Source organism: Malus domestica, chromosome 06 (assembly GCF_042453785.1).
Source record: "Malus domestica chromosome 06, GDT2T_hap1".
In the NCBI taxonomy this organism is placed as follows: domain Eukaryota; kingdom Viridiplantae; phylum Streptophyta; class Magnoliopsida; order Rosales; family Rosaceae; genus Malus; species Malus domestica.
The window spans coordinates 14,492,152-14,519,435 of NC_091666.1; the positions used below are offsets into that span (position 1 = coordinate 14,492,152).

The 27,284-nt window shown below is 36.2% G+C and overlaps 1 protein-coding gene and 1 long non-coding RNA gene across 5 annotated transcripts; one reads left to right on the forward strand and one right to left on the reverse strand.

Moving 5' to 3' along the window:
- Nucleotides 1-314: 314 nt before the first annotated feature.
- On the reverse strand, nucleotides 315-3,179 carry LOC103432700 (callose synthase 9-like). Of its 4 annotated transcripts, none has more exons than XM_029104603.2 (5): nucleotides 2,894-3,179; nucleotides 2,121-2,218; nucleotides 1,719-1,836; nucleotides 1,118-1,252; nucleotides 315-771 (listed from the first exon to the last, which is right to left on the reverse strand). In XM_029104603.2, exons 2-5 carry the CDS (start codon nucleotides 2,133-2,135, stop codon nucleotides 476-478), a joined length of 564 nt encoding a protein of 187 aa, XP_028960436.2. In that variant the 5' UTR covers nucleotides 2,136-2,218; nucleotides 2,894-3,179; the 3' UTR covers nucleotides 315-475. The 4 variants fall into 4 exon arrangements, with proteins under 4 accessions (XP_028960436.2, XP_028960437.2, XP_070679572.1 ...); XM_029104604.2 differs by having other exon boundaries at nucleotides 315-768; nucleotides 2,894-3,036; XM_070823471.1 differs by lacking the exon at nucleotides 2,894-3,179 and adding an exon at nucleotides 2,303-2,390.
- An 8,319-nt stretch (nucleotides 3,180-11,498) lies between these two features.
- LOC139197021 (uncharacterized) lies at nucleotides 11,499-13,844 on the forward strand. The gene is made up of 4 exons (XR_011581983.1): nucleotides 11,499-11,728; nucleotides 11,905-12,042; nucleotides 12,661-12,718; nucleotides 13,540-13,844. It is a non-coding gene; the product is annotated as an uncharacterized lncRNA (long non-coding RNA).
- Nucleotides 13,845-27,284: the final 13,440 nt, after the last annotated feature.

The window sequence follows — 27,284 nt, forward strand, 5'->3', positions numbered from 1 at the left end:
GCCTAGTTTTGTGTCCTTGAGTCTTGTTTAATATTTTTAAATTAATTTAGAATAGATTAGCAATCCCTCATAATCCCCCGCCTAGAACGATACCCTACTTACATCTATACTACAATTGTCAAAAAGAGGGTTTAATTTGTGCGTTTAGTTATTTTACGCATCAGTCGCGCACCAACCGTCGCGCCAAGGCAGTGACAGTAGGGTTTGCGCGTCTCATGTTACTTCTTCATCGCGCAAACCCTGCTTTTTTTTCACAAAATATTTTTTATCTAATTTTTTATAAATATTGTAATTAAATTATACACAATAATTAATAAACCAAGAAAACGTATTTAATTATAAAATATATAAAAATGTACATACAAGATGTCCGAACATAAAAGAAAAAACTACAAGAAGTAGTTGTCTAGGTTTGATGCATCAGGCTACTGGGTATCGGCTGGGAAGTGGCTGCGAGATCGAAGGTGGAGCAAAATCAGGTGTTGGCATTGGGATTTGAAGGCCGAACATCTGTAAGGCCTGTAAGATCATACTCATCGTCTTGGGCCGATAATTGGGCTGCAATCTCGGCTTTCCGGGCTGCTGCCTGGGCCGCAATGCTAATATCTGCAGCCTCAGGTTTTTGGCCTTCTTTCTGTTTTCCATATATTTGACATGTTACAACATATGTAAACTTTAAGTCAGCATGAGCACGTGCTTCAGGAGATAATCCAAACCCTCGAGTATCAGTTGCGTCATTACAGGAAATTGCACCCTCCACATCTGATCCTTCTAACAGATAAAGAAATGGATCAAACAGCAGGACAAAATACAAAAAATGAAACAGAAGTCTGAAGCATAAGAGCTTTCCTATATATAATACATCATTCCACGAACGGCAGATCACAGAACTTAGATATTTAGCGGCAAACCCATGAATATATCAAATATATTAGGAAGGAAGTATAATAAATATATAAAATAAACAATGAAAGAAAAAAAAAGAATTGAAATGGAACTCACACAATAAAAATGTATCTGCGAGAGGGAGGGAGGGAGAGAGAAGGCCGGGGGGGGGGGGTGAGGGGAGAGAGAGAGAGAGAAGAAACCATGGACATCGATTATGAAAAATATTTACCTGTTCTGGCTAATGTTTGACCTCGGTAAGAGGCCCAAAAACGAAGCTCAAGATTATCAGTGGGATTGTCAAAGAGTTCAAAGTGAAGAGCATTTTCGTCATGGCCAATTCGGGCAAGAAAGTTCTTCCACTCATCTGCCAAGAAAAATTATATGTCAATATATCTGGCAAGGCCACAAGACAACATCTACTAACAAAACCATAAACTTTACCCATAGTTCAAATCAAATACACTTCTAAATGAAACAAACAAGGATGTATAAAGGAGATGGAAACAGAAAAAGAACAAGAACAGGGGTGAGGAGGGGGGATATCAACCCCCGAGATGGAGCACGAGGCTCAGTAATATGGCTTGAAACAGGGAAAGGAAGAAACACAATAACCTAAGAGTCTAAGACAAAGCTGGCCAGGATGACTCTTTCAGTAATTCAACCTCTTGTAAATCTAAAAATAAACTCTAAAATATCACCTGAGCAGACTGACAAGAAGAAACTATTAATCCCAACTTAGGATACTTAATTGTGCACATAACCACATCAACTACATCATAAAGCACAAAGAAACAAGAATAAGATCCTAATTAAAGGAATAAAAAAACTACCTGGATAAATTTTTTGAAGGTAAAAGAATATTAGTATTCCCCCTTGTTGCACAACATCATAAAGATCTTGAACAGCCTTAACTGCACCTTTCTCCTGTTGGGGTGTTCCCCCTTGTTTCTGTGCATTATATAAACGAAGCGGTATACTTGAATAAAAAGAAATTGATATACCAGAATAAAGCATAAACAAATAACTATATGACGATATCAAATTTTATGTAACTAGAAGAAAAGAAAACTCAGAAAGATAATTTAAATTGCAGAGAGCTGCCTTCCCAAATATTACACAACTATCACTCGCTCAAACAAAGAGGACAAAACCCTGTTCAAGATTCCCATCGAAGGTATTTCATACTTTCAGACCAAAAGAAAAACAATTTCTTCCTTCATACGAAAATATACCTTAATGACAGACATCAATCCAGTCTTGAACTGTAATACTCCCCTTCCTTCACTATTGGGATCCAGATTCTGAGCCAGAGATTAAGCATGCTCGCATACTGCAGGGGGACAATCAGCACTTTCAAAATTGTGAGTTGCAAACATAGAATTTAATTATTTTGCAATATATACAAGTTTTTCACCACCAAATTACAGCAACAACTGAGTTTAGATGATTCCCCATGTTCAAATAATTTTTAAGCTAAACGAACCAGAACAGAACTACCATCAGCCAATCTGGTCTGACAAAATGAGGGCCCTATTTAGAGGTTTAAGGTTTTTTTTTTTTTTTTTTTTTTTTTTTTTTTTTTTTTCATGTAGATCTTGTTTCCTTTTGTGTAAGAAATTCCAAGTGAGCTGTTTGAGCATCTTTCTAAAAGCAGTTATGCACTTCAGGAATGGCCACCTAGTGTAATTCACCACGACTGAGGAAAATGTACAAGGTGGGTTGCTTCGCTTCTCATCAACTCAAACGATTATACTTTCGACCCAAAGAAACCAAGTACTCAATCCCCCCCACCCAGCGACCAAATTATCCTCGCTGATTCTTATGTCACATTTAGGAAAACAAACTTAATTTCCACAACCCAAGCAAGCTACAAAACTATAATTAAAAATTCGAAGTCAAAAGTACAAAAAAGAATTTCATCAATATTGGGATCTTCGTCTTGAATTTCATCAGCAACTCTCAGAATTTCATCAATATCCCTATTGTTTGCAAGTGAGGAAAGAACCTTTCCAGCAATTCCAGTAGCATGCCGGCCATACGCATCAGCCCCCATCATCTCCCTGCTCAATACGGCACGGACTAGATGCTCCCATCGCTGCTCAACTCGAGAGACATTTTCTGCAAAACAGCGAGTAAAATCTCGAGAAAATTCCAATACGGCACGGACTAGATGCCCCCATCCTTTGTGCTGCTGCCTGCTGGCTGGGTGCAGTCGGGAGGGTGGAAAGAAGATGAGGAAGAAGCTGGCTGGGTGCAGTCGGAAGGAAGGCTACGCAGGACGGAGTGAGAGATGGCGAGATGGAAGAGAGACCGGCTATCTAATTTTGTCCAAATTTGGGAAAATTTTAAGAAGAGTAAATTGTAGTTATGTCCCTTCACTTTAATTCAATTGGAGCAATGATCCTTTAACTAAATCTTCATTACCATTGGTTCTTCAACTAAAAATCTATTACCATTAGTCCCTCAACTTTAATTCAACTAGAGAAATGGTCTCTTAACTTTAATCAAATTGTAGTAATGATCATTCCAACATAACTCGTTTTGACAAAAATTTAACGTAGTTGATGAAAATGACCACAATTACACACTTTGAAGAGTTGAGGAATCCTAATTATATAAATGGTTATTCCAACATAACTTATTTTGACAAAATTTTGACCAAATAGATGAAAATGACTATAGCTATACATTTTGATAAGTTAAGGGATCAATGGTAATAGATTTTTAGTTGAGGGATCATTGCTCCAATTTGATTAAAGTTGAGGGACCATTGCTGACACACCCCGACCAAGATCAAGGCATGCTGGCCTTCATATGAGGGTGATGTAGCCATGTGCACAATGCGGAAGCAATGAAGATAAGAATTATATGAATAATTAAAAACCGAACTACTAGAGTGCACTATTAAACAGGAAGTGTTAAGAGTAATATACAAAAGTAAACACTCCTAATCAAAGCATAAAAAGTCTAGGTGCAGTCTAGTAGGACAAGTATTAGTTATACAGTACGATAAGATGTCCTACAATTATTTAGATGCGTCAGAACCGCCGAAGTCCTCGCACTCAGCAACTGCAAACTTACCTAAAACCTAGAATGGCGCAAAACAGAAAACGTGAGTGGGTAAAACATGTATAATTTTTTCCAGAATCAAGATATATACATATACATAAATCTATATGAAAATTATATCAATTCAAATCATACTTCACGTAATCATATTCATATGTATGTCATTCCAAAATATAACAGAGTAAGCAATTCAGGTAAGAATACTTTCATATAAATGTAACATGTTAGCCGGAATCCCTATAGTCATCTGTACGACTGAATTCATAGCTCAAAATCAATCTAGCCGGAGTCACTATAATGACCTATATGGCAACATACTGCACAAGAGTCGGAACCAAAGGAAAAGGTCTATACGACAATAATGGGTGTAATATAATCATGCTCAATTCTATTCACACATAATAGCTGGGCGATAATTCGCTAGTCACCTACGAGTTGGAACCAAAAATATGGTCTGTATGACAAGACTGTGCACCTAAATTGGATCCAATATGAGCATATGGTGCGGGAGGTGACATAATAAACAGGCCTGTGCCATATCTCTGGCTAAATCACAATCACCCTGGGTGCAGTTTTATGAGCTCAACATTATTCAATCACATATCACATCATTGACAATTCACATAACCAAACATAACTCACGTGGGCTTACCAGAGCGTCCACAGCACCACATTTATATATATAACGCATAGCATACCAATTCATATATGAATTATAAACTTATATGCATGACATTTATGACATACTATCATTTAAACGCATACTTCTGGGAAAATATCAAGTATATAAATATATACTGAAAACCAAAAGCCCACTCACTGGTAAGTCGAAGGGTCGTAGCCCCCGAGTCGCCCTTGGATACTCTCGTCCTCGGGATAAGTCTCTCCTATATGCGAATTAACTATAAGAACGTTATTTTAGAGCGTATTGACAAAACTAGCTAATAACTTCTCATACAATGCTCAATTTTGGTATATGAATATACCATAGTGACCTACACAACCTCGGGATCATCCCCAAATTTTTAGAATAATTTTTGGACCCCTCACGTGCCGCCACGCGCTAGCAAGGGCACGGCCCTACGCGCAGCCCACGCGCGGGCACATGCCAGGCAAGCTGACGGCGTCAGTTAACGCCATCAGAAATATTCCTTCAAATCCCAACATATACCATTAGATTCTTAACGGCGTCAACCAACACCATTAGCATATTTCATCAAAATTGATCGAAGATTCTCTGTCTTCTCCGGCGAGTCGCCGGTTTCTGGAAAATTACTCAAATCGTCCTAACTTCTTCATTTTTGCACCATTTTCAACATAATTGGTACCATTTTAAAGATCTCAACAAGACAAACAAAACTATACCTGCCCCGACCTCTAACTCGTCGGAAATTCGTCGGAAAAAGCTTCGATAATTCCGGCCAAATTTGAAACTCTTCATTCTCACGATTTTGATGTCCAATTTCTTCAAACGAAGTACTCCGAGCTTCGTAAGGACCTCCTTAAGCTCCCTATGAGCTTGAAATTCCCTGAAACCAACATATTTACGTATGCATGAACATTGACAAAATTGGTGGTTCATGGTTCGACGTGGAATATGAGGTTTCCTTACCTGAAAATAGTACCAATCGAATCGTCTAAGCTTCACGAATATAATGGTGTGCTTCACACCCTCAATCTATCACATTTCTCAGGGATTTGGGTGTTGTCCGTACAAGAGAGAAGAGAGAGAGAGTAAGTCTGAGAGAAGAGAGAGCACGGGAGCGAAGAGAATGAGTGAGTGTGGTGTGTGTGTGGTCCACGTGGGTCACTAATCCAAAACCACAAAATAATCTCTAAGTCTCATAATATGTCACACACATACACTACAGTTTCCCCATCTAAGGATAAAACTGTCATTTTACATCACCAATAAATGAGTTTCGGGACGGGCTATGACAATTGCTACAAGTTACTCTTTTAAGAAAGCGCATATTTGTTTCCGCCAAAATTTTAGCAACTTGCGTGACGCATTTGTCCGACACGCAAAAGCACTTTGCGTGACGCACCAACTGTGTTTGCGCGACTCAATAACCGCGTCACACAAAGTGCTTTTGTGCGACGCACCAGCTCATGCGTCGCGCAAAAGATGTTTGCGCAACGCATTAGTTGATGCGTTGCAAAAGTTATTTTTCAAAAAAAAAAATTATTATAAAATTTACTTATGTGAATTTACTCCCTTCAAATTCATTTTTTTTTACATAAAACCCACAATATTATATTTTTTCTAACAAAAACCAAATCCGAACCACAATAATAAATTTAAAGCTAATTAATATATATATATATATATATATATATCATTCAACTTGATCGGATACGTATTCTACCAAACTAGTTTCAACGATCCAACTATCAAACTTATTTGCATATACTTCGAGATCGCATACACAAAAAATCGCCAAAAACAAACATTCAGAGATCAAGTAACGAGACAAAACAGTTTAACGGTTATAAACGAAAAATCAAGCTTTAACGGTTATTTTAACTCCGATTTTGATGATTTTTTACAGCTACACTCCTTGATCCTATAAGAATACAATGAACTAATTCGATCGTCAATTTAAAATATTTACACAGGTGGATACCACAAAATCTTATGTTATACTTAATGAAGTATAAATATACTCTTAAGTGTTAGTGAATCTATTGTTTTGATGTGAATGCGATAAAAACCTCCTATTTTACTTGCAAGAATCACAAGGTTATTGTAGTATAAACGGATCTCGCAAGGTCATTCTCCACAGGGATTATTAAATAATTCGAAACAAATCAGATTTCAATTAATGATTGTAAAGTAGAAATTTGGATGATTGATTTTATAACCTACTTAAAGTAAAAACGAATTTAATGAATTAAAATAGATAATCTGCAATATTAAAGCTAGAGAGAAGAAAACAGTTATGAGAAAATCAAATTAAGAAGGCACTAGGGGTTCCACCATCACCTAGCAATCCTATGAATTTTTACCCATTACTTATGATCTACACATGCCACTTTGAAGGTTAGATTTTCCTAATTCATATTCTACTTGGAACCTCCAATATAGAACGTATATCTAACATGCAACCCGTCCGGACGTTCGGATCAAATCTAAACATGAAAGACTCATTATGCTTTATGAAAATCCTTTGAAAAACCATGCAATCCTTAAGACGTGATATTCATCCTAAAAGAAATTACAATTATTAATCACAAGAAGCCAGCGTCAATTTCAGGGAACCTTCCGACCAAAATTGCATCAAATTACTTTTCTAAAAATCCTAATGGTGATCAGGCATTAAAACAATTAGATAGTTTTTATCCCGGTGATTAACAATTCAAAGTACGCATGCAATCAATCATAAGCAATTAAATAAAAATCACATATTCATGCTAAGGCTCAAGGCTTCACCCTAGCAATAGAAATTAGTTCCGCATATTCATAATTGAAATCATAGAAAATATTATTAAGAAAAGGATTGAAAACACCTTCAAGTAGAAAATCTTCAAAACCCTAGCCCTTCTCTCTGTCTCCAATATTACATAAAATAAAGCGTCCCTCAAAAACTGTAGACGGCTAAGCAATATATTTGCTAAGCCACCACACAAACCCTAGCCAACTAAAATTAATAAAAACCCTAAATAAAAATAGTAAAATTCGTCTAAAATCTGAACAGCCACGTTTTGGCCCATAAGCTGCTCCAAAACTGGCCCAATATAGCTGGATTTGATGTTTGGAATATTCTGAACACTTTTCCAGAAGGCCACGAACCCATCCGAGGTCATCTTGGGCTCCAAAAACGTCATTTAAGCCCAAAAACGTCATTTTCCAGCACTGCGCACTGCTTCTTTATTTCATCGCCAGAAAATAACCGCTTTGGTGGAAAAATCCCAAATTTTGATACGATCAAGCTAAGTGACTCACGAACGTCCTCCAACTGGAATTACTCCAAAATTCGTCCATTTGGTCCTGTTTTGCTCCAGAGGAAGTCGAAAGTCCTATATTGAAAATACAATTCAAAGTATCAAAATTCTTCCAATATATTAACCAAAATATACTAAGATTAGGGTAAAATATATAATATAAAATCTACTCATCATATATACTTCAAGATCGCATACGCCAAAAATCGCAAAAAAAAGCATTCAAAGATGAAGTAACGGGACATACCTTTTTTACAGTTATAAACGAAAAATCACGATTTAATGGTTATTTTAACTCCGATTTTGATGCTTTTTTACAGCTATATTCCTTGATCCTTGATAGGAGCATATTTATGCAACTAAGTTAGTTTGTTCTCATGCATTTATGTTGTTATTTCTTAGTTAATTATGTATTTTAAGCTATTTTAGTGTGTTTGTAGGTCCATAGGCCTTATAAAGCAATAAGATGCATTTTGGTGCATTTTGGAGCAGTTTTGGGCTTGGAATGGATAGCACATGCATGGAGCAAGGTGGATGGACGAAATTGAAGACTAAAGAGGCTAGGAATGTGTTAAAGAGAAAGAAGAATTAGTGTAAAAAGGATAAAGAGGTCAACCACAAAGGGGTGTCACTCCACCATTCACCTTTCCATCATTGCCGTGCACCACCATTGCACTCCCTTTGGATTCCTATGTTGTGCATCATCATCCATGTTCCCTCCATTGACTCATTTGTTGCATCATTCCACTTCCTTTCCTTTGTCTACCATGTGCACAATATCCTTTCACCTCCTTGCACTCATTGATTCACCACTTACTCACCTTTCCACCCATGCCATGCATCATCACCCTTGTCCCTTTCATTATTTCAGATTTCATGCATCATTACATTGAATCATTGCACTCAATTGCTACACCATCCCTTGTCCCCTTCATTATTTCATATTCATGCATCATTATATTAAATCATTGCACTCAATTGCTACACCATTCCTTGTTCCTTCCATCATTTCAGATTTCTTTCATGCATCATTACATTGAATCATTGCACTCAATTGCTACACCATTCCTTGTTCCCTCCATCATTTCAGATTTCATGCATCATTGCACTCAATTGCTACACCACTCCATGTTCCCCTCCATTGCCATGCACTTCCTCTATAAAAGGAAGTGTGTGTAACATAAATTGAGTATATACTTGGTTAGATCATTCACTCCCATTTCAACACAACCTTCATCCAAACACATCCATTCCTCCATACAAACAAACCTTCAAACACTCACCAACACCTTGTGTAGTAGCAAAGGAAGGGAAGGAAAGTGCTTGGACGTACTTGTTGTCCAACTTGGATCGTTGGAGCGTTTAGGTGTTTTCTTTCTTTTGTTTCTAATGTTTAAATTCATTTCCTTTCGTTTTGTTATAAATATGAGTTGCTAAACCCCTCTTGGCTAGGGGTGATTTCAAAGCCATGATTATGTGTGCAATATAATTTGATAAATTCCAGTTATGAACTCTTGAATCGTGAATGCAATTGGCTTAACTATTTGATTGATAACTTATTTGTATTTGTTAATTAAGGGTCGACACTTAATTGGCATGCATAAATCCGTTGCTAGAATATAAAGAAGTTTCACATAATCGTTACAAACTTATATTCACATGTAGTGAAGGTCGCTTATAAACGATCGCGTTAAGTTCAATTCCTAGCATAAGCGACATGATATCATAGTTGCAAGTGCTTTGTCAATGCTTATGATTTTCATTAAACGTAATGATCTTTGATTGTATCTCTATTATGATGTCATGTAGGGAACTTTTGAAGAATGTTTTGGGTTGTCGAATGATGTCATCCAATCCAATAAAACAAGGAAAATATGAGAGTTAACTAGTGATGTCACGATTAATTTGGAGCATTGTCGTTCATAATTCAATGAAGTAGTAACTGCAAATCGAATTATTTGCATACATGTCATGTGTGGAGAAAAAGCCTCTAGCTATCCCATCCATCATCTTATTTCTCATATTCGTTTTACAATCTGTCTAGTTTTTTATACTTGTTTGTTTGTTTCAACTTCATCCAAATCAAAACCCCCCCTTTTAGTTCTTGTTTCAAAGTGTTTCAAATCTGTTTTAGTTTGTGTTTTTAACTGTTTTGATTCAAGTAAAAGTCAATTTTCGTCCAAAGTCATTCCTAGTGTCTAGTTTAAGTTTATTTGGTTGTTTTAAGCTGTTTTGAGTATTTTAAGTTTGCTTTGAGTCTTGTAATTCTTGTTAAGTGTTTTTAAGTTTAGTTTTATGTTTTTGAGTCAGTTTAGAGGTTATTAGCAAGCCCTCCTAATCCCCGGTCCAGAACGATCCGTACTTATACTTGTACTGACACACCCCGTCCCGAATGAGGGCGTGCTGGCCGTCACGTGAGAGTGACGTAACCATTTACACAGTTCGGAAGCTTTAAAAAAAAATTCCAATTACTAAGATAACACACCCGAGGGTGAGTCCTACTTTTGTGAATTCTGTCAGAACACCGTTGGATTCCTCGTGGCCACCAAAGCTCTGCTAACTTGAACCTGGAGGGGCGCAAAACAAAATTGAGTGGGTCAGTAAAACAAAGTTTTTCGAAAACTTTTCATTTAAAATATTTCTAACCCCTCACCGTAAAACCTGTATACTTTCCCAGAAAATAGTATATATATAAAACCATATATAAGCAGACAAACATGCCACTGACCGGATGTATATGTAGGTGATCGAATGATTTTGAAATTATCACTTTGGAATAGTATGATTCGTTTTAAAAAGAAAAACAAGTAAGTCCTAGATACGTCAGACCATCCGTGATCATCGAACGAGTCAGTGAAGTTACGTACAGGCTGAGTTGCCTCCAGAGCCGATGAAAGGGCATGATATGTTTTATGTTTCGATACTTCGACATTAAACCTCATATCGTTCACGAGTGATACCTTCTCAACCTTTGGAAGTCAATATGGATTTGACGTATGATGAAGAGCCAGTGCCTATCTTGTATTAGAAAGATGATGTACTGAGAAATAAGACTATGAGTTTGGTGAAAGTTTATGGAGGAATCTTTCAGTGGAAGAAGCTACTTAGAAATCAAAGAATCGAATGAGAGAGATGTGTTTCGGGCTGTTTCATGGATATTGATGGATTGTAAAGATTGTGTAAATTTCGAGGACGAAATTTCTGTAAGGTGGGTAGATTGTGACAGCCCGTCCCTAATTTTAAGAATTTTTAAAGTTTTAATAAAGGATTTTACAAAAATGCCCTTCGAGGCACACACATCATTCGAGGTTAATCGTTGTGTCGTGCCATCTAAGATTTGTTTTCTTGACATATCCCCGTAGTACTCGTCGTTACGGACGTGTGGGCGCAGACGGTTCGTGATTTGGAGTTATATCGAAGAAGTTATTAACGTTTGAAATTTGGAATTTTAAGGAATTATAATTTTAGTAAAATATAGAAATTCTTTTATGAAATTGGACGGCCCAGATTTATTGATGAATGAAATGGATGGCTGGGATGAGGGAAAGGTTTTTGGTGTGTGTATGTGTATGAGAAGAAGAAACAGAAAACAGAAAAGAAGAAGAGACTGGGCAGAAATGCCTAATCGGAGAAGAAGAAGGTGAGAGCAAACCAGAAGAAGGGAGAGGAAGAAGCTGACCAATCAGGGGACGGAAAGGAGGGAAAGGAGGGAGAGTGGTGCGCGGGGGAACAGGAGGAATGGGTCACCCTTGACCCGCGCGACCCAAGCTTCCAAATCGGCGGGTTTTCGCCATTTCCGTCCAAATTTCCGACGAATTGAGTCAAGGTACCACTCCTAATCATCATCTAGGCCTTCCCTCTTTACGTTTCACCCCAAGAATCATTGAATTTCGTTGTGATTTCGCGAAGAACACCCCTACGGGTGCCGCGACCCTTTTGTTTAAATTCTCCAAATTTTAAAATGTTTTCTTTCAATTACTAACACCTTTAGCATTCCTTTAGGACCTAGAACAAAGCCCAAGAGGTAATTGAGGCGTTGGAACAAGTTTGAAGGTCGAATTGGAAACACCCAAATTCTAGGGTTCTTCACGGTTTTGGTGAAATGGAAGCACTTCCAGGCCAAATTGGCCTTGGTCTCAGGTATGAAAGTTGTTCTACTCATTGAGATCTTCAAATCTGCAAATTTTGGTAATTTTTGGAAATAGTTGAATTTTCCGGCGAGCCGGGGGCGGCCAACCGCCACCCGCGGCGGCCCGCGCGGCGGCGCGTGGCCAATGGCCGCCAATGTCATTATTAGCTTGTGATTAAGGTTCTAGGTTCTGTTTTGATAATTGATGGACGTAAATTGAATAATTGAACCTAAGTTGGTTACGATTCGGGGTTAGGTGAAAATGTGAATTGACGATCCGACCGTTGGATCGTCATCAAACTTTGATAAGTTGTAATACATAATATTTGAGGATTATAGGAACTTACGGATTGGGAATCCGATTTACGGATCTTCCGGAATTGAAGTTGTAAGTTCATAAAATAGAATGTTAACCGTCACTTAGTTTTGGAAATTGTTGGAGATCCGACCGTTGGGTGGTAACGAAATTTTAGGATGTTGTCCTAGAGGTATATTGTGGACCTCTGGAAGTTTCGGATTTGAAATCTGAATTGCAGATCATCCGGATCGAACTACGTAGTGACGTGTCTTATATAAGTTATGTATTCTATCGGCAAAATTTCTGAGGTTGGATTTGATTGTTGTTCTAGGCGCTAATCGTCATGACGCCTTGATGTACGGTGCTAGGGAGTTGTGGGCGAACTCCAGGTGAGTGGGCAGTTTTGTTTTCGTATTACCTATATACTATTGATTTTTCCCAGAAAATGAATTTATATGAAAATATGCTTTAAAAATGCCATGCATAGAATTATTTGAAAATGTGAATTGTTATATGAATTACATGATTGATATATGATGCATACATGTTGCATGGTGCTGTGGAGGCACAGGTAAGTCAGGTGAGTTCATTATTCATTTAATTGAATTGATTGATATCGATATAATTTGAGCTCATAACCTGCACCCTAGGTGTTAGTGCTTATATTATTCACCACACCGCACGCTCGCCTTGGATCCAAGTAGGTGGATGTCGTACAGACCATGTGAGGGTTCCGACATACCAGTCGTACAGACCATTAGAGGGGTTCCGACTGGTGGGTGACCTTAGTTATGCGCGCTGATGATATGATGAGAGAAGCACTAGAGCGTATTTTTACACCTTTCATCGTATAAACTACCTTACGTAGTTCCGAGTGATGTGCAGAGTAGGGCCGTATAGGTCACTGTGGTGACTCCGGCTTAGTGAGATATTGAGCTATTGAATTAATCGTATAGGACCAACTGCAGGGTCTCCGATTGATTCCTTATTTCACCTGATTTATATTTTGATTTATGGCATGGCATGTTTTTCTTGAAAAGTGTTAAAGAATTGAGATTTGAATTTTGAGATTATATATGGTTTTATATATATACTATTTTCTGGGAAAGTATACAGGTTTTACGGTGAGGGGTTAGAAATATTTTAAATGAAAAGTTTTCGAAAAACTTTGTTTTACTGACCCACTCAATTTTGTTTTGCGCCCCTCCAGGTTCAAGTTAGCAGAGCTTTGGTGGCCACGAGGAATCCAACGGTGTTCTGACAGAATTCACAAAAGTAGGACTCACCCTCGGGTGTGTTATCTTAGTAATTGGAATTTTTTTTTAAAGCTTCCGAACTGTGTAAATGGTTACGTCACTCTCACGTGACGGCCAGCACGCCCTCCTTCGGGACGGGGTGTGTCATGTACTACAATTGTCAAAAGAGGGTTAAATTTGTGTGTTAAGATAATTTTCGCATCAATCCTATATGAATACAATGAATGAATTCGATCTTCAATTTAAAATATTTACACTAGTGGATACCGTAAAATTTTTATGTTATACTTAATGAAAGTATAAATAAACTCTAATAGTGAATCTATCGTTTTGATGGGATATGCATTGTACGAAACTAATTTCAACGATCCAACCGTCAAACTTGTTTGTATATTGCTTTGAGATCGCATATGCCAAAAATTGCAAAAAACAAACATTCATATATCAAGTAATGGGACAAACCTTTTCGACAGTTATAAACGAAAAATCACCATTTAATAGTAGTTTTAACTCTGAATTTAATGATTTTTTACAGCTACACTCCTTGATCCTATATGAATTCAATGAACTAATTTGATCGTCAATTTAAAATATTTACACTAGTGGATATCACAAAATCTTATCTTATACTTAATAAAAGTATAAATAAACTCAGTATTAGTGAATCTATTGTTTTGATGGGATATACATTGTACGAAACTAGTTTCAACGATCCAACCATCAAACATGTTTGTATATGCTTCAAGATCGCATTCGCCAAAAATCGCAAAAAACAAGTATTTAGAGATCAAGTAATGGGACATCCTTTTAACGGTTATAAACAAAAAATCACGATTTAATGGTTATTTTAACTCCAATTTTGATGATTTTTTACAGCTACATTCCTTGATCCTATTTGAATACGATGAATGAATTAGAACTTCAATTTAAAATATTTACACTAGTGGATACCACAAAATCTTTATGTTATACTTAATGACTTATAAATAAACGATAAGTGTTAGTGAATCTATCGTTTTGATAGGATACGCATTGTACGAAGCTAGTTTCAATGATCTAACCGTCAACCTTGTTTGTATATGCTTCGAGATCGCATACGCCAAAAATTGCTAAAAACAAACATTCAAATATCAAGTAACGGGACAAACCTTTTCGACGGTTATAAACGAAAAATCACCATTTAATGGTAGTTTGAACTCCGATTTTGATGACTTTTTTACAGCTACACTCCTTGATCATATATTAATACAATGAACTAATTTGATAGTCAATTTAAAATATTTACACTAGTGGATATCACAAAATCTTATGTTATACTTAATCAAAGTATAAATAAAATCAAAGTATTAGTGAATCTATTGTTTTCATGGGATATGCATTGCACAAAACTAGTTTCAACGATCCAACGTCAACCTTGTTTGTATATGCTTTGAGATTGCATACGTCGAAAATCATAAAAAACCAGCATTCGGAGATCAAGTAACGGGACATGCCTTTTTTACGATTATAAACGAAAAATCACGATTTAACAGTTATTTTAACTCCGATGTTGATGATTTTTTACAGCTACATTCCTTGACCCTATATGAATACAATGAACTAATTTGATCGTCAATTTAAAATATTTACACTAGATATCACAAAATCTTATGTTATACTTGATGAAAGTATATATAAACTCAAAGTATTAGTGAATCTATTGTTTTGATGCAATACGCATTGTACGAATCTAGGTTCAATGATCCAGCCATCACACTTGTTTGTATATGCTTCGAGATCGCATGCCCCAAAAATCACAAAAAAGAAACGTTCAGAGATTATGTAACGGGACAAACATTTTCGACAGTTATAAACGAAAAATCACCATTTAACGGTAGTTTTAACTCCAATTTTGATGCTTTTTTACAACTACACTCCTTGATCCTATATGAATACAATGAACTAATTCGATCGCCAATTTAAAATATTTACACTAGTGGATATTAGTGAATCTATTGTTTTGATGGGATACACATTGTACGAAACTAGTTTCAACGATCCAACCGTCAACCTTGTTTGTATATGCTTCAAGATTAGATACACCAAAATCGCAAAAAAAAAAAACATTCAGATATCATGTAACAGGGACAAATGTTTTCGACGGTAATAAACGAAAAATCACGATTTAACGGTTATTTTAACTCCAATTTTGATGATTTTTTACAGCTACACTCCTTAACCATATATGAGTACAATGAACTAATTCGATCGTCAATTTAAAACATTTACACAAGTGGATATCACAAAAGAAAAAGGCAATGCAAGAACCCCAAAAGAAAGCAAAAGGGAAAGAAAAAAAAAAACTTTGCGTGACGTAGCGCGACGCCGGTGTACCTACGACGCAAAGTTTTTAATTTTTTTCCCTTTTTGTTTATGAACTAATTCGATCATTGATTTAAAACATTTACACAAGTGGATACCACAAAATCTTATGTTATACGTAATGAAAGTATAAATAAACTCTCAAGTGTTAGTGAATCTATTGTTTTGATGGGATACGCATTGTACGAAACTAGTTTAGACGATCCAACCGTCATACTTGTTTCTACTAATTCGAGATCGCATACACCAAAAATTGCAACAAACAAACATTCAGAGATCAAGTAATGGGACAAAACTTTTCAACGGTTATAAACGAAAAATCACGATTTAACTGTAGTTTTAACTCCGATTTTGATGATTTTTTACAGCTACATTCCTTGATCCTATATGAATACAATGAATGAATTCGATCTTCAATTTAAAATATTTACACTAGTGGATACCGCAAAATCTTTATGTTATACTTAATGAAAGTATAAATAAACTCTAAGTGTTAGTGAATCTATCGTTTTGATGGGATACGCATTGTACGAAACTAATTTCAACGGTCCAACTGTCAAACTTGTTTGTATGTGCTTCGAGTTCGCATACGCCAAAAATCTCAAACAACAAACATTCATATATCAAGTAACGGGACAAACTTTTTCGACAGTTATAAATGAAAAATCACCATTTAATAGTCGTTTTAACTTCGATTTTAATGATTTTTTACAGCTACACTCCTTGATCCTATATGAATACAATGAACTAATTCGATCGTCAATTTAAAATATTTACACTAGTGGATATCACAAAATCTTATCTTATACTTAATAAAAGTATAAATAAACTTAGTATTAGTGAATCTATTGTTTTGATGGGGTACACATTGTACGAAACTAGTTTCAACGATCTAACCGTCAAACATGTTTGTATATGCTTCGAGATCGCATTCGCCAAAAATCGTAACAAACAAGCATTCGGAGATCAAGTAACGGGACATCCTTTTGACTGTTATAAACAAAAAATCACGATTTAATGATTATTTTAACTCTGATTTTGATAATTTTTAACAACTACATTCCTTGATCCTATATGAATACAATGAATGAATTCAATCTTCAATTAAAAATATTTACACTAATGGATACCACAAAATCTTTATGTTATACTTAATGACTTATAAATAAACTCTAAGTGTTAGTGAATCTATCGCGTGGGATATGCATTGTACGAAACTAGTTTCAATGATCCAACCGTCAACCTTGTCTGTATATGCTTCGAGATCGCATACGCCAGAAATTGCTAAAAAGAAACATTCAAATATCAAGTAACGGGACAAAACTTTTCGATGGTTATAAAGGAAAAATCACCATTTAACGGTAGTTTTAACTCCGATTTTGATGATTTTTTTACCGCTACACTCTTTGATCTTATATTAATACAATGAACTAATTCGATGGTCAATTGAAAATATTTACACAAGTGGATATCACAAAATCTTATATTATACTTAATCAAAGTATGAATAAACTCAAAGTATTAGTGAATCTGTTGTTTTCATGGGATATGCATTGTACAAAACTACTTTCAATGATCCAACCGTCAACCTTGTTTGTATATGCTTTGAGATTGCATACGTCGAAAATCGCAAAAAACAAGGATTCAGAGATCAAGTAATGGGACATGCCTTTTTTATGGTTATAAACGAAAAATCACGATTTAACGGTTATTTTAACTTCGATGTTGATGATTTTTTATAGCTACATTCCTTGACCCTATATGAATACAATGAACTAATTCGATCGTCAATTTAAAATATTTACACTAGATATCACAAAATCTTAAGGTATACTTAATGAAAGTATAAATAAACTCAAAGTATTTGTGAATCTATTGTTTTGATGCGATACACATTGTACGAAACTAGGTTCAATGATCCAGCCGTCAAACTTGTTTTTATATGCTTCAAGATCACATACGCCAAAAATCGCAAAAAACAAACATTCATAGATTATGTAACGAGACAAACCTTTTCGACGGTTATAAACGAAAAATCACCATTTAACAGTAGTTTAACTCCGATTTTGATGATTTTTTTACAGCTACACTCTTTGATCCTATATGAATACAATGAACTAATTCGATCGTCAATTTAAAATATTTACACTAGTGGATATCACAAACTCTTATGTTATACTTAATGAAAGTATAAAGAAACTCTAAGTATTAGTGAATCTATTGTTTTGATGGGATACGCATTGTACGAAACTAGTTTCATCGATCCAACCGTTAAACTTGTTTGTATATACTTCAAGATCGCATACCCAAAAAATCGTAAAAAACAAACATTCATATATCATGTATTGGGGACAAACGTTTTTTACGGCAATAAACGAAAAATCACGATTTAACGATTATTTTAACTCCAATTTTGATGATTTTTTACAGCTATACTCCTTAACCCTATATGAGTACAATGAACTAATTCGATCGTCAATTTAAAACATTTACACAAGTGGATATCACAAAAGAAAAAGGCAAGGCAAGAACCCCAAAAGAAAGCAAAAGTGGAAAAAAAAAACTTTGCGCGACGTAGCACGACGCCGGTGTACCTACGTCGCGCAAAGTATTTTTTTTTCCCCTTTTGCTTATGAACTAATTCGATCATCGATTTAAAACATTTACACCAGTAGATACCACAAAATCTTATGTTATACGTAATGAAAGTATACATAAACTCACAAGTGTTAGTGAATCTATTGTTTTGATGGGATTCGCATTGTACGAAACTAGTTTAGACGATCCAACCGTCAAACTTGTTTGTACATAATTCAAGATTGGATACGCCAAAAATTGCAACAAACAAACATTCAGAGATCAAGTAATGGGACAAAACCTTTCGAAGGTTATAAACAAAAAATCACGATTTAACAGTAGTTTTAACTCCGATTTTGATGATTTTTTACAGCTACACTCCTCGATCCTATATGAATACAATGAACTAATTCGATCGTCAATTTAAAACATTTACACAAGTGGATACCACAAAAGAAAAAGGCAGTGCAAGAATCCCAAAAGAAAAGCAAAAGGAGAAAAAAAAAAAACTTTGCGTGACGTAGAAATCGTCGCCCAAACATACTTTGCGCGACGAAATTTGCTGCATCGCGCAAACATGTTTTTGTATGAGTGAAGTGGCTCACATGTGGTGAACCAAATGTGACCTTGTTAATATTTCTTTTTCAATAATGTTAGGAATTTGGCTTGTCAATGTTAGTGTCCTATTTTGTTTAGGATTGTATTAGGAAAACTAAATGTCCATAGGTTCTTGTCCTAAAAGAATTAGGAAAGAATTAAGTTTCCTTGTATAATTTAGATTAGGAATCCTAGAAATCTAATTGCAATAGGAAACTTAATCAGAAAATAGATGTGTAAACCACAAGAAAAATTTATGTGGAGCTTTCCTTGCCAGTGGATTTTGTTGAGTGGCACTGCAATCAAATAAAAACTTGTCATGTGGCAAGTCTTAAATATTATCTTATATCATTTTTTATATTTAAAATGTTTATAATTATTTCATAATTATTTTTTCTACTAATTATTATTGTTTTTTTTTCATTCCATGATAGATGGAGAAGATGGTTTAATTTTGTTCCCACATTCTTACGAAGGAAGGAAAGGGACATAGTGGGGAAGAAGATGGTAGAGAAAATTTGGGAAGATTGAGGAGACATGACACACCCCGACCCGGAATGTCTACTAGGACTTCGAATTGAGCTGTGTTGGCCGACACCTGGAAGGTGACGAAGCCATAAAGTGTGATGATGTGGAAAAATGTGAATAAATTTAAACCTAAGAGTGCCTAAATACCAGAGTGCACTGGTGAGCGGGAATGAACCCACTTCACACGTGACGTTAGAGCATAAGCAAGTACAGAAGAATGAATTAAGAATCGTACCATCGAAATAATCTCAAATACTAAGAATCGCCACGAATCTTTGACGATAAGAAAGCTCAGCTAATAAAACCTAGAGGGTGAAGACAAGACAAGGGTGAGTGGCCCTGTAAATAAAATTTTAATAGAAACCATATAAAACATTATAAATCCTTGCTACAACACCTGTATAATTTCCAGAAAAAAAATCATAAACATACCACAACACAACATCTTGTCAGCAATATTAAATAATCATGTGATTAATAACTCATACTAGTATGCAAGTCGGAGTCACCTATGGTGACCTGTACGACTTATCCATATCTCATCACATATACTAGTTCGTCACATATTTCATCACATATGCTAGCTTATCACATATCTCATCACATATGCTAGCTTATCACATATTCATCACATATGCTAGCTTATCACATATCTCATCACATATGCTAGCTTATCACATATTCATCACATATGCTAGCTCATCACATATTCATCTCATATACTTATCACATATTCATCACATATGCTAGCTTATCACATATTCATCACATATGCTAGCTCATCACATATTCATCTCATATACTTATCACATATTCATCACATATGCTAGCTTATCACATATATGCTAGCTCATCACATATTCATCACATATGCTAGCTTATCACATATATGCTAGCTCATCACATATTCATCACATATGGTAGCTTATCACATATTCGTCACATATGCTAGCTTATCACATATTCATCACATATGCTAGCTTATCACATATATGCTAGCTCATCACATATTCATCACATATGCTAGCTTATCGCGTATTCATCACATATGCTAGCTTATCACATATTCATTACATAAGCTAGCTTATAAGTCGGAGTCACCTCTAGTGACCTGTACGACTTATCCATAGCTCAATAAGTATACCTGCACACAAGTCGGAACCATCTAAATTGGTTTGTACGACATGATTGGGTGTAAATAAATACACTCAAGTGCTATGATCATGTGAAGACTGTGCGAATAATCGAAGGTCACCTACGAGTCGGAACCACCTATAGTGGTTTGTACGACAGGACTGTGCACCTACCTTGGATCCAAGGTGAGCATAAGGTGCAGGAGGTGAACATCACGTGAAGGACTGTGCCTTGGCCACGGGTGGGAGCACTAACACCGGGGTGTAGGTTTATGAGCTCTCAATGCATCTCAACATAACATGTACGATTCATGAGCAACCCGCACGACAATGTCGGGGTTGCTTAAGACATAATATAGTCATGCCATAACCCCATCATGTCAACTAATACCATAAACTCACTTGAACTTACCTGGGTGTCCTGAGTTCACCTTCGCGCTTCCAAGCATTTACAATGATTACGTGCAGGTAATATGCCATGATGCAATCAAAATTCAACTATAACATAGTATTCCTATATATATATATATATATATATATATATATATATATATATAATATGGCATAAAATGTATAATTCGTAACGCCCTACTCCGAACTACTTATTTTTGGAGATAAATATCAATGATAAGCCCAACAAGATACTAGTTTAATTAACTATCATTACTTACGTTTCCTTACTTCAAATTCCTGATTCTTCATACATTGATTTATGACCAATATTTAACCACCAAATCATTATATTTTCCACCAATGTCCCTCACATTACTTAATTCCCTAAACAAGGCCATTGTCTCAGTTATTTAGTCTCATTTATTGTATGACTGCATCTAACGTCTTGTTAGACTGCCTATGTACCCTAAATAGGGATCAAGCCATGCATAGTTCACAATAATTAATTGTAGGTAACATGCATAATTCACTTTAGAAGCGTTTGTGGAACTATCAATTATATACCTATGATAAAAGGAAAAGACCTACTCACCTGGAGTCCACACTATGATTCTCTTGCACATGCATCGAGGCATCCTGAATGATTGACGCCTAGAACAATTATTGAATCATATCTCAGAACTCTTATCAATAAAATACGTAATTCACATAAAACACATCCTCAAGAACATTCTAAAATAGTTTGAGACCCATTGACCATAAGTCAACCGTCGATCAAAGATCGATGGTTCGGTCTACAACCCTGTAAACTCGATCCGGAAGATCCGCAAATCAGATTTCCAATCCCCAAATTCCAAAGTTACACATTATGCTTCTAGAATAACATACTAAAATTTCATTACGATCCAACGGTCGGGTCTCCGTCAATTGCCCAAAACTAAGTGACAATTAACATTTATTTTATAAACTTACAAATACAATTCGGGAAGATTCGTATATCAGATTCCCGATCCGTAAGTTTCTATGGTCCTCAAATATTACGTACTATAATGTATTAAAGTTTGGTGACGATCCAACAGTCAGATCATCGATTCAGACTTTTACCAATTAACATATTGCAGCGAATTCAGGTTCCAACCATCAAACTATATCATGCAATTACCAAGACTGAACTCAAAGTATCTAATCAAGCCTAAGAATGACATTGACAGCCCCCTGGCCATGGGCCGCTGTGGGTGGCCGTCGGCCGCCCCGACTCGCCGGAAAATCCAACTATTTCCAAAGATTACCAAAATTTACAAGAATGAAGATCTCAATGAGTAGAGTAACTTTCATACCTGTGACCACGACCAATTAGGCCGGGAAGAGCTTCAATTTCGTTAAAATCCGCCAGAAACCCTAGAAAAGGGTGTTTTCAATTCGACTCCAAAACCGTTCCAACGCCCCAAACAATGCTTGGACTTTGTTCCAAAGCTCAAGGGGAGTGTAATGGTGGTGGTAATTGAATGAAATCGTTTCACAAATGTTGAATCTCGGCAAGGTTTCCCGTGGCATCCATGGTGAGTTTTTCACCAAACTACACCTAAATTTCCTTTGATTTTGAGTGGAAATGGTAGAGGGAAGGCTAGGAAGTTGATTCTAGGTGTTTGTTGGACATGGTTCGCCTGAAAAACCGACGAAAATTGTCGGAGAAGATGAGCAAACCCGGGTTGAAATCGGGTTGGTGGTGAGCACGGGTTGACAAAATGATAGGGGGAAGATTTCAGCTTCTCTCTTCTCTCCTAATTGGTCATTTTTCTCTCCCTTTCAAAATTTGATTGGTCACTTATTCAACATAAATCTGATTGGGCTTTTCTCCCATAAGGTGGGAGTTCAATTAATCTATAATCCAAAATATAAATAACCAAATTCAAATGTCCGTAACAATACCGTTATAATCCGAACTCGCGAACGGCTTTTGCCTATGTGTTCGTACCAACAAGTACTGCACAAATACGCCAAAAGAATAAGTCATACGTTCCTCTAGACGATGGTCAATGGAAGTCAAAGTCCTCGCCTCTAGGGCATTTTCATCAATTCACACTTTTAAAATTTATAAAATTGTAAAATTTGGGACGGGTTGTCATAAGATAGAGGAGATCAAAAGAAAAATGAATCATTAAATTAATTTTATAATGTATATTAATTCGTAGAACAATAATTATGAGAGTTTTATATATAAAAAGAATGATAACAGATAATATTTAAAACTTGCCACGTGGCACGTTTTGACTGGATTATAGTGCTACTCAACCAAGTCTAGTGGCAAGTAAGGCCCCACATAAATTTTTATCGTAAGCCACACCTATACTTATAAATAGGGTGTTGCAAGGCAAGAAAAAAGTGAGAATAGCCAAAAATAGCCGAGAGGGAGAACAGGGATTACTTTTAGGGTTTGCCAAAGTATTGTATACTCCATCATTAATGAAAGAAGCAATCGTTTCTCTACCAAGAGAAATCACAACTAGGCGTAGGCAAAAGTTTTGCTAAACTAGTATGAATCTAGTGTTTCTTGTTATTCTCTAATTTGCTAAGTTTAGTCTATTGTTAGATACTTCAAAGAGCAAGATCCAATAGAGGAGACTCATAATTATAATATTTGGTATTGAGAGCTTCATTCAAGGTGTTCTACGATGGCAAGAAGAAATCAGACAGTGGACCTAAGGATTGCGTTAAAACCTTTTGATGGCAAGGATGACTCCACGACTGACAAAGGATGATGAATATTCGAGGCACTTGCGGTTATCATCAATCTTTGAGTCTCAATTAACGACGATCTATGAAGATAATGCCGCATGTATCCATACCATAATATGATACATCCAAGAAGTCAACGCCAAGCATATTGCGTCTACATCACATTAGCATAAGTATCAGAGATTGAAGTCAAGCAAATCTCAACCCAAGACAACCTTGCCAACCTCTTCATCAAGTCACTGCCGAAGTCTACTTTCCAGAAGCTTGTTCGAGGAATTGGTTTGCGTAACTATCTCACTTGCAATGCTTGTATAGTTCTTATTTTGAAGTTATGTCAAACTCAGAGGGAGTATCCAGCGATATACTTACTTGATCTTAGTGTACTCTTTTTCCCTTAGATTAGGGCATTTTTCCCACTGGGTTTTTGCTACCTAATGAGGTTTTAACAAAACACCTATCCTTGACCGGTCATACGAAATCTACAAGAAAGTTTTCTTTGTCAAACTTCTCAAAATACCTCAACTTTCCGTCAAATTTTTGTGTGCATAACAAGTATTATAGTGTTCGTTACCTTTTCAATTTCTTTGGAAAATATTGAGATTTTGTCTTGTTTGTGTGGAATTTCTAAAATTATCATGACTACTCAATTTATCGAGGGTAACGAGTCTTTAATTTAATAAAGGGGAATGGAGAATTTGAATTTAAGACTTCTTCCAATAGTAAGAAGAAAATATTACTAGACTAAAACCTAATTATAACCTCCATGAGTGGATTAATTCCCACTGCACTATTTCTTATGCGTCTGTCGTAGGATTTTTGAGTGCCAATGTTAAAGACTTCCTTCATGCGAGGGTACACTGCAACGTTCTACATATGTTAAGTGGATTAATGCCCAACAAACACATTAAAATGCATTTATAAGGAATAATCAAAATTAAGTGCATTGCAACGTTCTACATATGTTGAGTGGATTATTGCCCAACAAACACATTGAAATGCATGTTTAAGGAATAATCAAAATTAAGGATGCCAATTATCCTTAATCTTCACTAGTCCGGTTGCAGGCAAGTTCTCGCGGGGATGAGATAGCGCTTTCTAGTTCATCGTCAATTTGAAGTTTCGATGTGTTTTTGTATAGCTTCAGTTGTATTATTGTATGGTTATACGTTGTATTACTTACATGTACTACATTATGATTTTATAATATTTGACCATTCTAATTAGGAAAAAAAAATTGATTAAAGATTATGAGCCCTCCAAATGCTCTAGTTCATTTAGCTATTCAGTTAAACCCATGAATCGTGGTTGGTAGTAGAGCAATTACCACTTCATCCGACATATTTCATTAATGGAAATCTTTTGATATTGTTGAGAGTAATTGCGCTAGTTGATCGCTATTCAAGAATTCTTGTTTAGGTAGTTCATATCATCTGTACATAATGTTTCGGAAGGGCAAGTACCATAAAAGCGTCAGCTAAACTCAAAGGTTTTTTTTTTTTTTTTTTTTGGGAAACCTTGACGGTATGAGGGAGATTTTATTGATAACGAAAAAAGAAGTTACACCTAGTTAGGGGGGACATAAACCTTACCCCTCATAAGAACAAAAACAATACATGAAAAAGAAGGGGGGGGGCATAAACCGTACCCTTTTATAAACGAAAACAAGAGAGATACAAAGAAAAGAGGAGGGAACATGAAACCTAACCCCTTTGAAACCAAACCTAAAGGTCTAAACCTGCAAAACAAGTTGAGCAACACCCCAAAGTTAGGGAAAAAAAGAGAGAAAGAAAAACAAACCTGGATGCCAAGATGCACATTAATTTGAGAAGCGGTAACTAGGTAAGCCAACATGGTCCGAAAACAATGTAGCACTAGCCGCTGGCAGATGAGAATCATGCCAAGTTAAAGTTGGAGAAGACAAACCCATGTTAGCAAAATTGTTCGCAACAAAATTTCCCTCCCAACATATGTGAGATGAGTAGAAAGTCATTTTCTGGATGCGGTCTAAAAAAATAGACCATTGTGTACAAAGAGGCCATGGAGGATCAAAATCAAACAATTGAAGAGCAGAAATAATACTAGAGCTATCACTTTTCAACCAAAGATAATGCCAACCCAGTTGATATGCAAACTCTACACCAATAATAATTGCAGATAATTCTAGAAAAAAAGAGTTGCGATAACCAATCCATTGGCAAAAACCACCAAGAAAATGACCGTGGCAATTCTTGAAAACTCCTCCACAAGCAGTAAGACCGGTATTTCCATTAGATAAACCATCTGTATTAAGTTTAATCCAAGGAAACCAAGGAGGAGACCAAAGGACAGGAAGAATAGTAGGTGCCTTGCGAGAGATAGGTCAGATCTCTATTGAAGAGATGATTCGAGTGTCAAAACCTTGAGAGTAACCAGGGATAAACTTTCCACCATGAACAATCGCAGAATTGATAGACATGTAGAGACGATGAAAATTGAGTGGTCGGCCATAAAAAATAAACTTATTTCGAGCATTCCAAATAGCCGCAATAGTAGACAGACCCGTAAAAATCCAGAGATTGGGCAATTGCTGGGAGAAGGGCTTACCCACATAGATGTCCCAAAAACCATCTAAAGAATCTGAAAGAGGCAAAGAGGTACCAAAATGGCCTGCTAACCACCTCCAAATCTGCCTAGATATCTGACAGCCGAAGAAAAGATGAGCAGTAGATTCTTCAGAATTATGACATAAACAACAAATGGATGCCAAAGAAATACCACGTCGTTGAAGCGCACCCTCGGTAGGAAGTTTACCATGAAAAAGCCGCTAAGCCAAAATAGATAGCTGTGGCGGAATAAAATGATGCCAAATACCCTTAGCCCAAGCACAATCACTATGTTTCCTTTGAATAAGCTGATAACTAGAAGAAAAGGAAAACTTCTCGGTGGCTGAGGGCTCCCAAATCAATTTATCATCCTCGACATTTAAGGGCAAAGGTAGACGTAAAATTTGTTGCACCACAAAAGGGAATAAATTTATAAAATAATCTGGGAAAGACCAACTTTGTGCTTTAATAACATCTGAAACCCGAGGAAGAACCTTAGGTGAAATGACCTAAGATAAACAAGGGCTAATAATAGATTCATCCAACCATTTGTCAAACCAAAAGGAAACGAACATCCCATTACCAATAATCCAACGACTATTATTATTCAGAATAGGCAAAGCACGCTTCAGACCATGCCACACAGAAGGCCGTAAATATATATTTTGTTTTTTGGAAGGCGAAAGGGGAAAACGCTGACGAGCAAAAGAACCCCATAAAGAAGAGGATTGTAAAGCATCCCATCTGAAACTAAGCAAAGCCATCAAGTTCAAGGAAGCTAAATCACGAAGA

Bases quoted from the DNA above. Each gene is read 5' to 3' on its own strand.
- LOC103432700 (XM_029104603.2), bottom strand. The intron at 1,253-1,718 runs GTAGTTTTTTTA...TTTTCTTGGCAG, and splicing joins CCTTCAAAAAATTTATCCAG to ATGAGTGGAAGAACTTTCTT. The intron at 772-1,117 runs GTAAATATTTTT...TTTATCTGTTAG, and splicing joins TCAAACATTAGCCAGAACAG to AAGGATCAGATGTGGAGGGT.